At 44.6% G+C, this 18,132-nt stretch overlaps 1 protein-coding gene across 2 annotated transcripts in view; it reads left to right on the top strand.

Annotated features, from left to right (window-relative positions):
- The first annotated feature begins 378 nt into the window (after positions 1–378).
- The window catches only part of LOC115119950 (pleckstrin homology-like domain family B member 2), a 43,446-nt gene continuing 25,692 nt past the window's right edge, over positions 379–18,132 (top strand). For both annotated transcript variants that reach the window (XM_065019275.1, XM_029648843.2), the window contains exons 1-4: positions 379–947; positions 7,644–7,763; positions 13,406–13,590; positions 15,908–17,035. In XM_065019275.1, coding sequence (XP_064875347.1) covers positions 7,709–7,763; positions 13,406–13,590; positions 15,908–17,035 — 1,368 coding nt within the window. In that variant the 5' untranslated portion in view covers positions 379–947; positions 7,644–7,708. The remainder of the gene's footprint in view (positions 948–7,643; positions 7,764–13,405; positions 13,591–15,907; positions 17,036–18,132) is intronic.

Here is an 18,132-nt window from a genome sequence, read left to right as displayed (position 1 = left end):
TGTAAATTACTGTATTATACATAGGCTGGTCATCTAGGTTTGCATGGTGTATGCAACACCAGGGTTGTGGGTTTGATTCCCACAGGGGACCAATCTAATCAAATGGAAAATTAATTCATAAACCATTTCAGTTTTCACAAAGTATTTCAAGAAACTGGAAAACATATCAAGCAAGATTTTTTTATATTCCACAAGTATTATTAGATTAACTGTTTTGTACAGATAATTATCAGACTCAAGTTACAAATGATGGTAAACACTCAAATGCATTTAGTTAAAACATTTCCACAAAAGTAGTGCACTGGGCCTTTACTAGTCCTGTATTAGCGGACTGATATACTCTTCAGCGCGGGCAATTATTTTGTTGCAGCACCCCCAAACTACTTCCCGCAGCTATGCTCTGATGTGTTGTTCTATGGGTCTGAGAGAGGCTACAGTAACATTCCCGTCAAGGTGTTTTCAGAGGGTAGAAGTAGGCATACGAAGAAAAAAAAGCATTGGGGGGTGGAAACTAAATACCTCTGGTTTTTAAACCGCTGTAATTCTACCAACAAAGAGAAGGGGTCCGAGACTGTTTTAGCTGAACTGAAATGCGTTTTTAATCAAATACATTCGTTTTGGATTTTAAACCCGCGTGTTTTTTTTTTCATGCAGTGAGTAAACTTTCTGAGGGGCGGGTTTACTTTTTACCCCAGTCTGTCTATTCGCGTCAAGCAGGCGTCACCACCCCATTTTTGGGGAGTTGGTGCGCTCCTTACCTCAAACTCAACTGGATGGAAATCCGTGGACACCAAAAGTCCCGAGTTATTTCTGGAGCTTTGTACTGGGTTGAAGGAGGATAAGAAAGCGGGGGGGTTACTTTTCACCAATGTCATGATAATTGTTGTACATAGAGAAATAAGGAAAAATCCTGCTGTTATTTCCGCTGGATGGAACTCCGTAAAAAGGTTAGTAAAAGTAGCCTTCTCTCAAAACTTCACTGGCTTGGAGGAATCTCAAGCGGCGCCAACATGTATGCGCAAGCGTGCATGTGGAACTTGCACATTTGTGGTCTCATGTCCTACAATAGTGTTTTGTGCAACATTTCCTACGTTTGGTTTTGTAGCCTTCAACATTTCCTACGTTTGGTTTTGTAGCCTTTTGTGACTTGTGGGGAAATGATACAGGTATTTGTTTGTCTGCTGATTTGATTTAATGGTAGTAAATTGGCAAGGGTAGGCTACTTGACCATTTGCGTCACTCTTGCTCTGTTGCAACCATCAATTCTATAATTGCTACAGATAAGAACCGATCTTGCTTTAGCCCCATACCCTACCTTTTAGGCGAAATTGACTTACGACCAAAGTTAAAGTCTATCTTGACGTCAACGTTGTAAGCAGCACCCACACATCACCTCAGCCAAGTCCCATAGACAAGACGTAGCATAGTAAACGTACATCCGGGATGCTGAAACTAGTATGATATGGTTACATAAGACAGAAGGTTATTTAAAGGGACATTTAAAAAAATCATTAAATGTTATGTTAATCATCTCCAGTACCACCCCAACATTAACGTATGTAAAAATGGCAGGTTGCTATGTTTTGTAGTAAAAAAAGTAGAGGAAGCTACGTTTTACCAATGACATTGGTTAAAATCACAATGCACACTTATCAGGAGGTGTTGCCTCCTAATTGTCTATTTATTGGTGGATGTCATTGGAAACATTTTTCTTTTTTAATACAACACAAACTTGCCATTTTCCAATTTAATACAAATAAAAAAACGTAAATATCACATTTCCATAAGTATTCAGACCCTTTACTCTCTACTTTGTTGATGCACCTTTGGCAGCGATTACATCCTCGAGTCTTCTTGGGTATGACACTACAAGCTTGGCACACCTGTATTTGGGGAGTTTATTCCATTTTTCCCTGTAGCTCCTCTCAAGCTCTGCCAGGTTGAATGGGGAGCGTCGATGCACAGCTATTTTCAGGTCTCAAGTGATGTTCGATCGGGTTTAAGTCCGGACTCTGGCTGGGGCATTCAGATACTTGTCATGAAGCCGCTCCTGCTTGGTCTTAGCTGTGTGATTAGGGTCGTTGTCCTTTTGGAAGGTGAACCTTGACCCCAGTCTGAGGTCCTGAGAGCTCTGGAGCAGGTTTTCATCAAGGATATCTGATACATAGTTTCTGGTGACATTTTGTGATGTTTTTGTTCGTTAAGTTTTTTCCCCCGGCTGTTCAGACACACATTTTTTTCACGGAGGCACACCAAAGTTGGTAGCTGAAGTCTACGCCCATTTGTCAGTGATTCGTCAACAGTAGGAACTCTTATTTTAATAACATATGGGGGTGAAATGGTGTTTCACATGTCACCATTAATATCCACACTATGAGGAGAGATAATATCCACACTATGAGGAGAGATAATATCCACACTATGAGGAGAGTTAATATCCACACTATGAGGAGAGTTAATATCCACACTATGAGGAGAGTTAATATCCACACTATGAGGAGAGTTAATATCCACACTATGAGGAGAGTTAATATCCACACTAAAGGGAGTTAATATCCACACTAAAGGGAGTTAATATCCACATTGAGGAGAGTTAATATCCACACTGAGGAGAGTTAATATCCACACTACGAGGAGAGTTAATATCCACACTACGAGGAGAGTTAATATCCACACTATGAGGAGAGTTAATATCCACACTATGAGGAGAGTTAATATCCACACTATGAGGAGAGTTAATATCCACACTAAAGGGAGTTAATATCCACACTAAAGGGAGTCAATATCCACACTACGAGGAGAGTCAATATCCACACTACGAGGAGAGTCAATATCCACACTACGAGGAGAGTCAATATCCACACTACGAGGAGAGTCAATATCCACACTACGAGGAGAGTCAATATCCACACTACGAGGAGAGTCAATATCCACACTACGAGGAGAGTCAATATCCACACTACGAGGAGAGTCAATATCCACACTACGAGGAGAGTCAATATCCACACTACGAGGAGAGTCAATATCCACACTACGAGGAGAGTCAATATCCACACTACGAGGAGAGTCAATATCCACACTACGAGGAGAGTTAATATCCACACTACGAGGAGAGTTAATATAAAGTCCCTCGTAATTCACCTGCACATTCATTTCTTTGTTCTGTTTCCATACAATCCATTATGTACAATTACACTAAATATTATTTGAATAATGCAAGTTTTTAAATCCCTGCTGTCTTTAAAATGACATTCAGGAGCTAAAGGTTTTCAATAGTTGTTTTTAATTAATACAAAAATATATATATTGGAATGGTATATAAATATAATATGGGGGAACTGGCCCCCAGGTGCCAGTTTCCCTGAGTAGGGGATGGAGCGAGTTGCCCCCAACACACTCATCCAACATATTACTACTTTACTCTAAAATGATCTACATTTTTCTCTCTAAACAAGTGGATTATTTAAGATAGAAAATATATATATATATAAAATCTGGCAACATCTTGTGATTTTAACGTGAGTTACAGGGAGGAGGGGGCTAGTTACCCCCTAGGACCCTAACGGTGCTCCTATGAACAGTCTAATAATGAATTTAACCTTAAAATGCTTTTGGGGAAACCGGGCTTAGTTCAGTTCACAGAGAGACAACGTGATTTCACATGATAAGACATAACTGCCTGCGGTCATAGAAGGTAGAACTGAAGTAAGCCAAAGGAAGTCTGTCTGTCTTTCACCGGCTTTAGCTCTGCTCTGGGACTCTGTTATTTATTCAGACAGGGGCTTTGATTTAAGATGGCAAGATTAGCCACATTACTTTATTTGTTTTATAAAAGAGAGAGAGGACATTTAATCGAAAGCAGCAGCATTTGTCAGCTGACATGGCAATGTTACTCACGGATACTTAACGTAAAATCATTTCCCTCCTTCCTTCCCATCCTACCTTAGTCTATAGTAGACGTATTCATTTAAAGGTGTCCGCGTGCCTCCCATCCTACCTTAGTCTATAGTAGACGTATTCATTTAAAGGTGTCCGCGTGCCTCCCATCCTACCTTAGTCTATAGTAGACGTATTCATTTAAAGGTGTCCGCGTGCCTCCCATCCTACCTTAGTCTATAGTAGACGTATTCATTTAAAGGTGTCCGCGTGCCTCCCATCCTACCTTAGTCTATAGTAGACGTATTCATTTAAAGGTGTCCGCGTGCCTCCCATCCTACCTTAGTCTATAGTAGACGTATTCATTTAAAGGTGTCCGCGTGCCTCCCATTCTACCTTAGTCTATAGTAGACGTATTCATTTAAAGGTGTCCGCGTGCCTCCCATCCTACCTTAGTCTATAGTAGACGTATTCATTTAAAGGTGTCCGCGTGCCTCCCATCCTACCTTAGTCTATAGTAGACGTATTCATTTAAAGGTGTCCGCGTGCCTCCCATTCTACCTTAGTCTATAGTAGACGTATTCATTTAAAGGTGTCCGCGTGCCTCCCATTCTACCTTAGTCTATAGTAGACGTATTCATTTAAAGGTGTCCACGTGCTTCCCATCCAAAATTGTTCAGAAGTTTTGGTACATATTTTATGACAACGTTTTGTGACATTTCTGTTAGTTTTGGACTTGTTTTCTTCCCCCGGCTGTTCGGGCGCACACATTTTTTCAGCAAGCCAAAGTTGGTAGCTGAAGTCTGTCCCTTTGTCAGTGATTGGTCAACAGTAGGGATTATTCAATAAAGCGAGAGATTACTTGTTTTCATGTAAATTCTTTCATTGAGAAATACTGCACCAAAAATCTTAGTCAAATTGCACCAATAAGATCTCCTCAGCAAACATGTCAAAATTAATGACAGATCTCTTGAGTTATGGAAGATATTAATTCTGACTATTTTGAAGAAGTGTATACTGGCTATGGCATCTCAAAATGGACAAACAGTACTATTGCCTCCTCCCCCCTATTTTTTTTCAAGCGAAGGTCTCTTTGGCAAATCACAGGAGTAGAATGTAGTAGCTGAACAGAGGCTATCGATTTAGATCAGCCAGAATAAACTGGGACCAGACTTCTTCTTCACTGACATCTGTATGATCAAAGTGTGTGCGGTTATCGTTGTAGCTGGGGGATAGCTGTAAAAAACGAAATGTCCTGTAGCCCAGATTGTGTGTTTGTGTTGTCTAGGGGGAGGGAGGAAATTAGAAAGTAGTTTAAACAAATAATGGCAGCAGTTGTATAACAGTGGCAGACTGTTGAAAGTCAGGGAATTAGAGTTTAAGAAAAGGCTGCTGTTACACACAGTGAAATAATGAACCGTTCCGTATTTTATCTAACGGGTAGCATCCCTAAGTCTAAATATTCCTGTTACATTGCACAACCTTCAATGTTATGTCATAATTACGTTAAATTCTGGCAAATTAGTTCGCAACGAGCCAGGCGGCCCAAACTGTTTGCATATACCCTGACTCTGCGTGCAATGAACGCAAGAGAAGTGACACAATTTCACCTGGTTAATATTGCCTGCTAACCTGGATTTCTTTTAGCCATATATGCAGGTTTAAAAATATATACTTCTGTGTATTAATTTTAAGAAAGGCATTGATGTTTATGGTTAGGTACACATTGGAGCAACGATACACACCGCATCGATTATACGCAACGCAGGACACGCTAGATAAACTAGTAATATCATCAACCATGTGTAGTTATAACTAGTGATTATGATTAAGTTTAATGCTCGCTAGCAACTTATCTTGGCTTCTTACTGCATTCGCGAAACAGGCGGGCTCCTCGTGAGGCAGGTGGTTAGAGCGTTGGACTAGTTAACCGTAAGGTTGCAAGATAGAATCCCTGAGCTGACAAGGTAAAAATCTGTCGTTCTGCCCCTGAACAAGGCAGTTAACCCACCGTTCCTAGGCCGTCATTGAAAATAAGAATGTGTTCTTAACTGACAAAATGACCGATTTCCGATTGTTATGAAAACTTGAAATCTGCCCTAAATAATCGGCCATTCCGATGAATCGGTCGACTTCTAGTCTCTGGTATCAGTAACAGACAGCTGGATGGAACAGTTTGGTCCTCTAGTCTCTGGTATCAGTAACAGACAGCTGGATGGAACAGTTTGGTCCTCTAGTCTCTGGTATCAGTAACAGACAGCTGGATGGAACAGTTTGGTCCTCTAGTCTCTGGTATCAGTAACAGACAGCTGGATGGAACAGTTTGGTCCTCTAGTCTCTGGTATCAGTAACAGACAGCTGGATGGAACAGTTTGGTCCTCTAGTCTCTGGTATCAGTAACAGACAGCTGGATGGAACAGTTTAGTCCTCTAGTCTCTGGTATCAGTAACAGACAGCTGGATGGAACAGTTTGGTCCTCTAGTCTCTGGTATCAGTAACAGACAGCTGGATGGAACAGTTTAGTCCTCTAGTCTCTGGTATCAGTAACAGACAGCTGGATGGAACAGTTTGGTCCTCTAGTCTCTGGTATCAGTAACAGACAGCTGGATGGAACAGTTTGGTCCTCTAGTCTCTGGTATCAGTAACAGACAGCTGGATGGAACAGTTTGGTCCTCTAGTCTCTGGTATCAGTAACAGACAGCTGGATGGAACAGTTTGGTCCTCTAGTCTCTGGTATCAGTAACAGACAGCTGGATGGAACAGTTTGGTCCTCTAGTCTCTGGTATCAGTAACAGACAGCTGGATGGAACAGTTTGGTCCTCTAGTCTCTGGTATCAGTAACAGACAGCTGGATGGAACAGTTTGGTCCTCTAGTCTCTGGTATCAGTAACAGACAGCTGGATGGAACAGTTTGGTCGTTGTTTTTCTCCAGAGTTGAGTCGTTTGCCAGGGATCCCTAACCTGCAACCTCAATGCTATAAACATCAGACTAGTTTAATACAGATTAGACCTCAATGCTATAAGAATCAGACTAGTTTAATCCTGACTGACCAGTGCAGCAGATGAACAGACCTGACTGTGTGGTTGACTGAGCAGTGCAGCAGATGAACAGACCTGACTGTGTGGTTGACTGAGCAGTGCAGCAGATGAACAGACCTGACTGTGTGGTTGACTGACCAGTGCAGCAGATGAACAGACCTGACTGTGTGGTTGACTGACCAGTGCAGCAGATGAACAGGCCTGACTGTGTGGTTGACTGAGCAGTGCAGCAGATGAACAGGCCTGACTGTGTGGTTGACTGAGCAGTGCAGCAGATGAACAGGCCTGACTGTGTGGTTGACTGAGCAGTGCAGCAGATGAACAGGCCTGACTGTGTGGTTGACTGAGCAGTGCAGCAGATGAACAGGCCTGACTGTGTGGTTGACTGAGCAGTGCAGCAGATGAACAGACCTGACTGTGTGGTTGACTGACCAGTGCAGCAGATGAACAGACCTGACTGTGTGGTTGACTGACCAGTGCAGCAGATGAACAGACCTGACTGTGTGGTTGACTGACCAGTGCAGCAGATGAACAGACCTGACTGCGTGGTTGACTGACCAGTGCAGCAGATGAACAGACCTGACTGTGTGGTTGACTGAGCAGTGCAGCAGATGAACAGGCCTGACTGTGTGGTTGACTGAGCAGTGCAGCAGATGAACAGACCTGACTGTGTGGTTAACTGACCAGTGCAGCAGATGAACAGACCTGACTGTGTGTTTTCTCTCCAGGTTACGCTCTGAGTCTGTGTAAATCCTGCTTCTTGCGCTTCAACCATCCAGAGGAGGCCAGCCATATGAACAGCATGCTGCCTCTGAAGACCCCTGTCTCACCCCTGGGCTACAGCACAGGTAACATACACGCCCCTACCCTCTTTCACCTCTGACCTCCCCTTGACCCCAATCCTCGCTTCTACTTTGTTCACTCCCCGCCCTCCCCCATAGGTCCCATCAGCCCATAGTCCCTCAAATGTCATATGACTTCCTCTCTTCCACTGTGTGTGAGGATACAGTTACAGGTGGAACCCATCCTGACAGTTGTGTGTGATTGAGACGTGTTCATGCGTGACGAAGGCATTCTTGCGTCCCTAATATATGCGATATCTTCATAGAGGGGTCTCTGAAGAGCCGCAGGGTTAGAAACACAGAAGGGATGCTTCATTGTAGGGTGTAAAACTGTCTGTTACCCCCCACAAACCTAAAACACACTTCTCTAGAACAAGGCTGGTGGAATGTTCTTCAGAACTGGCGATCGCTGTCGTCATGGTGAAGCAGCTGTAACCATGGTGATTGATCAATCAATCAAATGTATTTATAAAGCCCTTCTTCCATCAGCTGATGTCACAAAGTGCTGTACAGAAACCCAGCCTAAAACCCCAAACAGCAAGCAATGCAGATGTAGAAGCACGGTGGCTAGGAAAAACTCCCTAGAAAGGCCAGAACCTAGGAAGAAACCTAGAGAGGAACCAGGCTATGAGGGGTGGCCTGTTCTCTTCTGGCTGTGCCAGGTGGAGATTATAACAGATCATGACCAAGATGTTCAAATGTTTATAGATGACCAGCAGGGTCAAATAATAATAATCACAGTAGTTGTCGAGGGTGCAGAAGGTCAGCACCTCGGGAGTAAATGGCTTTTCATAGCCGATCATTCATAGTATCTCTACCGCCCCTGCAGTCTCTAGAGAGTTGAAAACAGCAGGTCTGGGACAGGTAGCACGTCTGGTGAACAGGTCAGGGTTGCATAGCCGCAGGCAGAACAGTTGAAACTGGAGCAGCAGCACGGCCAGGTGGACTGGGGACAGCAAGGAGACTGGGGGATACCGGTCAATGTGGAGCCTATATACAGGGGGTACCGGTCAATGTGGAGCCTATATACAGGGGGTACCGGTCAATGTGGAGCCTATATACAGGGGGTACCGGTCAATGTGGAGGCTATATACAGGGGGGTACCGGTCAATGTGGAGGCTATATACAGGGGGGTACCGGTCAATGTGGAGGCTATATACAGGGGGTACCGGTCAATGTGGAGCCTATATACAGGGGGTACCGGTCAATGTGGAGGCTATATACAGGGGGTACCGGTCAATGTGGAGCCTATATACAGGGGGTACCGGTCAATGTGGAGGCTATATACAGGGGGTACCGGTCAATGTGGAGGCTATATACAGGGGGGTACCGGTCAATGTGGAGGCTATATACAGGGGGGTACCGGTCAATGTGGAGGCTATATACAGGGGGTACCGGTCAATGTGGAGGCTATATACAGGGGGTACCGGTCAATGTGGAGGCTATATACAGGGGGTACCGGTCAATGTGGAGGCTATATACAGGGGGTACCTGTCAATGTGGAGGCTATATACAGGGGGGTACCGGTCAATGTGGAGGCTATATACAGGGGGGTGCCGGTCAATGTGGAGGCTATATACAGGGGGGTACCGGTCAATGTGGAGGCTATATACAGGGGGGTACCGGTCAATGTGGAGGCTATATACAGGGGGTACCGGTCAATGGGAGGCTATATACAGGGGGTACTGGTCAATGTGGAGGCTATATACAGTGGGTACCGGTCAATGTGGAGGCTATATACAGGGGGGTACCGGTCAATGTGGAGGCTATATACAGGGGGTACCGGTCAATGTGGAGGCTATATACAGGGGGTTATATACAGGGGGTACCGGTCAATGTGGAGGCTATATACAGGGGGTACTGGTCAATGTGGAGGCTATATACAGTGGGGTACCGGTCAATGTGGAGGCTATATACAGGGGGTACCGGTCAATGTGGAGGCTATATACAGGGGGGTTATATACAGGGGGTACCGGTCAATGTGGAGGCTATATACAGGGGGTACTGGTCAATGTGGAGGCTATATACAGTGGGGTACCGGTCAATGTGGAGGCTATATACAGGGGGTACCGGTCAATGTGGAGGCTATATACAGGGGGGTACCGGTCAATGTGGAGGCTATATACAGGGGGGTACCGGTCAATGTGGAGGCTATATACAGTGGGGTACCGGTCAATGTGGAGGCTATATACAGGGGGTACTGGTCAATGTGGAGGCTATATACAGTGGGGTACCGGTCAATGTGGAGGCTATATACAGGGGGTACCGGTCAATGTGGAGGCTATATACAGGGGGGGGGTACCGGTCAATGTGGAGGCTATATACAGTGGGGTACCGGTCAATGTGGAGGCTATATACAGTGGGGTACCGGTCAATGTGGAGGCTATATACAGGGGGTACCGGTCAACTTGGAGGCTATATACAGGGGGTACCGGTCAATGTAGGTCTTCGATTTTATTTCCAATGATTTGCAGGTTAGCTAGTAGGACGGAAGGCAGTGGGGTTTTTTCGATTGCCTACGAATTCTCAGAAGGCAGCCCGACTTCCGTCCTCTTTTCCTCCATCTTCACGCAAATGATGGGGATTTGGGTCTGTTCCCGGGAAAGACGTTTGGGCTCGTCGGACTCGTTAAAGGGAAAATAATCTTCTGCCAGTGACACATCCACATCATTACTGGAATGGTGCAGGATAGCCAGCTAGCACATAAAATTCTGAGAACCATATGTTTCTTAGGTGTGATTTTCAGTACTTCAGCATAATGCTTTCTGCTTGTTTCCTCATGGTTCTATTTAAAGTCATGGAAAGACAACTTTCCATAAAAACAGAAGAAAACAACATTAGTAACATTCCAAAAATGCTCTAATAATGTTATTTAAAAACATATACATTTTGTTCTCAGCGACAACAATTGTCCTCTATCTTGTTTAGTGTGTTCAGGTGTTCACTGATTGGCCACACCGGATCTTAATGAGTGTTTACTTTGAAATGGGGTTTCGTTTGAATAGACTAAAATGAACAGCTACGTATGAGTTTAAAAAACAACATGTCATGCTAGTTCCATCCTGGTGGCACACAGTGGACTAATTCCATGGATAGAGAACAGAAGAGCATCGGTTCGAATCTCACTGTCGCCGTGTCACAATAAATAAAGAAATGTGTTATTATGATTAACACCTATGCATATTAATTAATTTGTCATTTTAATTTGGCCCGTCTGCCTGGAATTCAGAACAGTTAACCAGCTAGCAGTGTTATTATGATTAACAACTATGCAAATTAATTCCCATTTGGCCTGTCTGTGCCTGGAATTCAGAACAGTTAACCAGCTAGCAGTGTTATTATGATTAACAACTATGCAAATTAATTCCCATTTGGCCTGTCTGTGCCTGGAATTCAGAACAGTTAACCAGCTAGCAGTGTTATTATGATTAACAACTATGCAAATTAATTCCCATTTGGCCTGTCTGTGCCTGGAATTGAAAACAGTTAACCAGCTAGCAGTGTTATTATGATTAACAACTATGCAAATTAATTCCCATTTGGCCTGTCTGTGCCTGGAATTGAAAACAGTTAACCAGCTAGCAGTGTTATTATGATTAACAACTATGCAAATTAATTCCCATTTGGCCTGTCTGTGCCTGGAATTCAGAACAGTTAACCAGCTGGCAGTGTTATTATGATTAACAACTATGCAAATTAATTCCCATTTGGCCTGTCTGTGCCTGGAATTGAAAACAGTTAACCAGCTAGCAGTGTTATTAAAGGTAGTATTGAAACATTCAGTAAACGTTTTAAGAAAGTTATTAAAAAACCTGCAATCAACCGTAGAATTTACATTCTCAGAACGTTAATAAAACCTCCCAGGAAAACTTTCAGGCAACCCTAGTAAAACATTCTCAGAACCTCCCTGCAACATCCCTCGTTCTAATATTTATTTATATATTTCTTAATTCCGTTCTTTTACTTTTGGATGTGTGTATTGTTGTGTATTGTTAGATATTACTGCACTGTTAGAGCTAGAAACACAAGCATTTAGTTAGATACTACTGCACTGTTAGAGCTAGAAACACAAGCATTTAGTTAGATACTACTGCACTGTTAGAGCTAGAAACACAAGCATTTAGTTAGATACTACTGCACTGTTAGAGCTAGAAACACAAGCATTTAGTTAGATATTACTGCACTGTTAGAGCTAGAAACACAAGCATTTAGTTAGATATTACTGCACTGTTAGAGCTAGAAACACAAGCATTTAGTTAGATATTACTGCACTGTTAGAGCTAGAAACACAAGCATTTAGTTAGATACTACTGCACTGTTAGAGCTAGAAACACAAGCATTTAGTTAGATACTACTGCACTGTTAGAGCTAGAAACACAAGCATTTAGTTAGATACTACTGCACTGTTAGAGCTAGAAACACAAGCATTTAGTTAGATACTACTGCACTGTTAGAGCTAGAAACACAAGCATTTCACTACACCGGCAATAACATCTGCTAAATATGTGTTTGTGACCAATACAATTTGATTTGTATGTTCCCAGAACGGGCGATTAGTTTCAATTCCCTTCCCAGAACGTTTATTAAAAAAAACTAAAAACATTTTGTTTTATCGATCAGGAAACTTTTGACTTCATTCCCAGTACCAATGAGCAACCATAAACGTTAATGTTCATTCCCAAAACTTCCAAGGAACTGCATGCTAACTGGGTAGATACACACATGCCCGTCTACGTTTAGTGGTTCTATGTGTGTCTTGGAAGTCACGATGGTATGGATAGAACTGTCCCGTTACTCAGAGGAACATTTCTTCCCTTACCTATCGTTGATGAGTAAAATGACTGTTTTCTCTCCATTGCTTTGACCTATAGAGTGTTTTCAGATCAGCGATGATGGAGGGGAAATTGAACTGTCAGGGGAATTGAACTGTCAGGGGAATTGAACTGTCAGGGGAATTGAACTGTCAGGGGAATTGAACTGTCAGGGGAATTGAACTGTCAGGGGAATTGAACTGTCAGGGGAATTGAACTGTCAGGGGAATTGAACTGTCTGGGGAATTGAACTGTCAGGGGAATTGAGGAAATTCCTGACCACTTTTACAGTATTTATATTTCCCCAAATTCCAAAGTAAGGAAGTCAATTGCTCTGCTACTTTTAGAAACCTGAACTACCATGTGTGTATTAGTTTTGGATCTGAGAATAGGTGTGTGTGTGTTGGCTGTCAGGCCCTCTGTGTTATGGGCCATTTGTATAGCAGCTCTCTGCATTTTGGGTTATGGGTGTTCTGCCAAGCCCAGCTAGGAATCGACTTAGCTGCACGTACATCCACCATGCAACTTTCACCCTCACTCCTAATGGGGCGGCACACACTGGCCCACGTATACACAGAGCTATTAATACCTCTCTCCTTCCTCAGTCCAATAGGCTTCAACAGACTAAACAGACAACCAATGGACAGGGAATGGAAATGTTTTCTTCACTATTCACTTAACGGTGAAGATGGACACTTTAAAATAACATGTCTTATGTATCAACTCTTCTCTCTCGCTCTCTCTCGCCTCACTCTCTCTCGCTCTCTCTCGCCTCACTCTCTCTCGCTCTCTCTCGCCTCACTCTCTCTCGCTCTCTCTCGCTCTCTCTCCCCCCAGACTATCTGAAGTTTAGTAGTGACTACAGACATGGGGAGGTAGGAGGGGCCAGCAGCGCCAGAGGGATGCGTTCAGCCTCAGAGCTCCGTGATTTGATGGACACCTTACAACGCAAGAAGATGGCCCTGGAGACAAGCCTGAGAGCCAATGGGGACGCTAGCCCCTCCTACATCAGTATGACACAGGTATGACCGTTTGGGGTTTCATGCATTGTGAGTTGGGGTGTTTATTACTAAGTCAATACATTACAATATAATTTGGTCCAAGAGACTTCTTAACATCTTCTACCCCCAAGCCATAAGACTCCTGAACATCTTCTACCCCCAAGCCATAAGACTCCTGAACATCTTCTACCCCCAAGCCATGAGACTCCTGAACATCTTCTACCCCCAAGCCATAAGACTCCTGAACATCTTCTACCCCCAAGCCATAAGACTCCTGAACATCTTCTACCCCCAAGCCATAAGACTCCTGAACATCTTCTACCCCCAAGCCATAAGACTCCTGAACATCTTCTACCCCCAACCCCTAAGACTCCTGAACATCTAATCAAATGGCTACTCAGACTATTTGCATTGACCCCCTCCCCCTTTACGCTGCTGCTACTCTCTGTTTATTATCTATGCAAAGTCACTTTAACTCTACCAACATGTGCATATTACCTCAATTACCTCGACTAACTGGTGCCCCCGCACATTGACTCTGTACCGGTACCCCCTGTATATAGTCTCCACATTGACTCTGTACCGGTACCCCCTGTATATAGTCTCCACATTGACTCTGTACCGGTACCCCCTGTATATAGTCTCCACATTGACTCTGTACCGGTACCCCCTGTATATAGTCTCCACATTGACTCTGTACCGGTACCCCCTGTATATAGCCTCCACATTGACTCTGTACCGGTACCCCCTGTATATAGCCTCCACATTGACTCTGTACCGGTACCCCCTGTATATAGTCTCCACATTGACTCTGTACCGGTACCCCCTGTATATAGTCTCCACATTGACTCTGTACCGGTACCCCCTGTATATAGTCTCCACATTGACTCTGTACCGGTACCCCCTGTATATAGCCTCCACATTGACTCTGTACCGGTACCCCCTGTATATAGCCTCCACATTGACTCTGTACCGGTACCCCCTGTATATAGCCTCCACATTGACTCTGTACCGGTACCCCCTGTATATAGCCTACTGCTCTTTAATTATTTGGTACTTTTATTTTGTATTTTTTACTTACCTATTTTTTTTTACCTATTATTTTGACCGAATACAACAGGTATTACAGTGAAATGCTGACTTACAGGCTCTAACCAATAGTGCGGTTGAATCATGACGTTGGTGATCTTCAAGTCGAAGCTCTAGAAAGAGGCCCAAGTTCCCGACTCGGAATTCTGAGTTGGATGTCCATTCAAAACGTATTTTCCCAGTCAGAGCAACAACAAAAAATACCCTAGTTCCCAGTTGTCTTGAACTCACTGGAGTCGCAGTTCCTAGTTCCCAGTTGTCTTGAACTCACTGGAGTCGCAGTTCCTAGTTCCCAGTTGTCTTGAACTCACTGGAGTCGCAGTTCCTAGTTCCCAGTTGTCTTGAACTCACTGGAGTCGCAGTTCCTAGTTCCCAGTTGTCTTGACCTCACTGGAGTCGCAGTTCCCAGTTGTTTTGAAATGTGAAGAATGTTTATCCTTTTAAGCTTAGAGACCCTTAAACCCAGACTTGGACTACACATCCACTCCACTGAGTAGCAGGCTAGTGAATGCTTTGCAATGCTTGCAGTTAGCCACTGATTCCTTCCAAACCACTCATTGTTGAATCTGCGATTTCCAACTTGTTGTGTAATGTTTATGGCCGATGAGCACCGATTATTTTATATCAATAATTTCTCTTCATTGAAAAGGATTTGCCAGTAGATTGTCGACTTGATTCATGATGATGACTGATAGCTTGCTAGCTAAGATTTTGAAAGTATAACGTTGACCGTCCAATCAAAGCTACTGTAGATATGTGGTTTGACGTCATTTTATCTTTGGCCAATGACCTTGAACCTTCTTAGATGGGTACTTCAGTAACTCTATGGCAGCACCCAAGGGTCTTGAATTTTTTTAGTTCTCCCCGTAGATTTTGTGGCGTCATAGTGTCCCCGTGAGTGACAGAACATTGAGCCAATCACGGCGCAACTAGAAAACATTACCCACCCCTACGCTCTGTATTTTCCGCTGGCTGCCCCACCACCACAGAAAACACCTGCATTTTGGAGAGACCATGTTTGTATGCAGCTTTATTAACTCTTTTTTTTTTATGTTTGCAAACTGATATGTGACATGTATTAATACCAAAATAACAGGCAACAACAACCAAAATAATCTGCCTCACTTGCCCTGAATGGGTTGCCACTGCACCTAGGAAATTTGTGTGACCGGACCTTCTCAAATAGTAGTTGAGTACCCTGCTAGATGGACATTCCTAATGACTTTTATTCTACTCCTCTCCCTCCCAGTCTCCACCCACCACGTCTGTGACCTCACCCACCTCGATGTGGTCAGCCTATCAGGAACAGGCTAGGCGCTTCTACGGCTCTGATCGTCCTCCTCTCTCTGGCAAAGCTGCCGCTCCTCGCTCCCCCTCTTGGCGCTCTGACCCCCCTTCCTCCCGAACCTCCATGATCCGGAAACAATCATACCAATCACAGGACAGCCTGCTCATCTCCCCTGGCAATGGGCGACGCCCACTAAACCCAAACTCCTCCCCCCTGTTGTCGATGCGGAACTGTGGAGGTTCCTCTAACTCAGTGGCCGGTGGTGATAGCCTCTTCTCTCCTCCACCCTCATCCCTCTTTCCAACTAGTGGAGCAGCCAGCATGCCCTCCAGTCCCCGCCTGGGACTACGAAGCCACGGCAACCATGAGCCGGTGTCTAGCAACCGAACCAGGAAGTACTCTGCAGGGTCTATAGGCGGCATAATGGAAAGTCACAACTGCTCACTGCCCCGCCTCTGCCCCTCATCATCACCTCATTCCCATGACAACGGAGCCCTGGCCCTGTTTTCCCTCCCCCTAACCTCTAATCCTCTACGCAACTCCTCTCACAACAATAGCCAAAACCACACCACAAACAACAACTACAACCATAACCAAATGACTAACTTCACCTACAGCCAGGCCCAAAACATGAACCGGAACCAAGGAGAGGGGGTGGAATCCATCTCTCTCTCCATCCCTGAGTCTCCCACCCAGGCCCCTCCAGACGTGACCTCACCGTCCCTATCAGGGGGCTCTTCAAGCCCCGGTGTGGCCAAGATACTCAGCTTCACCTCCACCAGCTCCACCTCCAGCCTTCAGGAGCCAAAGAGGTCAGCCAGCCGAGGAGCCTCCCCTGGACTAGAGCTCTTTCTGGGGGAGAGGCAGAGAGAGCACAGGGGGGGAAGACTGGAGCCTGGGCTAGGATTAGAGGAACGAAGGCAGTCATTTGGAAAGGGAGGGGTGGGGCTGGGGGCGGGGTTGACCCCACCAGGGGGGTTCAGGGTGAGGAGTGGCAGTATCAGCTCCCTGAGTGGGAAGGAAGAACTGACTGACTACCACCATCGCCAGAGAGACGAGAGACTACGAGAACAGGAAGTGGAGAGACTGGTGAGTAGTGTGTGTGTGTGTCTGAAATGATCCAAATGAAATAGTAATTCAATTAGGAACAGGATGGGTGGAATCAGATGACTTCCCTCTCACCTCTCGACCTCTTGAAGACATTGTTCAGGAGGTGCACTGTTTGGGCGTACGCACACACACACACAGATGAATATGCACACACACACACACATGTTCCCTGAGGGAGGTTCAGTGCCAAGGCAGATACCTCTGGCTGCTAGCCTATGCTAAGATACGTAGCTATTCTCACTCCTTCACTTTGTTGGGTCTGGTTCAGAGGAAAGTACAGACGTCTGTGGGCTCTCCGTGGTGTGTGTGTGTGGTTTGTGAGTGTGTGTGTGTGTGTGGTTGGTTCCATAAGTCAGGCCATCTGGAGTTCCGCCCAGTTGGGTTGGTCCGGGTCATTTTGGAACCCATAACAGAAACGTCAGATGTGGGTTAGAACCAGATTGAATTAATGACTGGAAATATACCGCAGGTGGATTCTCTCTCTGTCTCTCTGTGTCTCTGTCTCTTTCTCTCTCTGTCTCTCTCTCTGTCTCTCTCTCTGTCTCTCTGTGTGTGCATTCAGAAATTATTCAGACCCCTTGACTTTTTCCACATTTTGTTACGTTACAGTCTTATTCTAAAATGGATTCAAGTTTTTTTCCCTCATCAATCTAAACACAATACTCCATAATGACAGTGAAAACAGGTTTTTAGAAATACATTATTTACATAAGTATTCAGACCCTTTGCTTTGAGACTTAAAATTGAGCTCCGGTAAATCCTGTTTCCATTGATCATCCTTGAGATGTTTCCACAACTTGATTGGAGTAAATTCAATTGATTGGACATGATTTGGAAACCTGTCTATGTAAGGTCCCACAGTTGACAGTGCATGTCAGTGCAAAAACCAAGCCATGAGGTTGAAGGAATTGTCTGTAGGTCTCTGAGACAGGATTGTGTCGAGGCAGAAATCTGGGGAAGGGTACCAAAATATGGCTGCAGCATTGACGGTCCCCAAGAACATAGTGGCCTCCAATATTTTTAAATGGAAGAAGTTTGGAACCACCGAGACTGTTCCTTGAGTTGGCCTTCCAACC

The sequence above is a fragment of the Oncorhynchus nerka genome, linkage group LG6 (assembly GCF_034236695.1).
Source record: "Oncorhynchus nerka isolate Pitt River linkage group LG6, Oner_Uvic_2.0, whole genome shotgun sequence".
In the NCBI taxonomy this organism is placed as follows: Eukaryota; Metazoa; Chordata; class Actinopteri; order Salmoniformes; family Salmonidae; genus Oncorhynchus; species Oncorhynchus nerka.
Note: the sequence above shows the minus strand (reverse complement) of the source record. Positions and strands in the feature narration are given on the sequence as shown.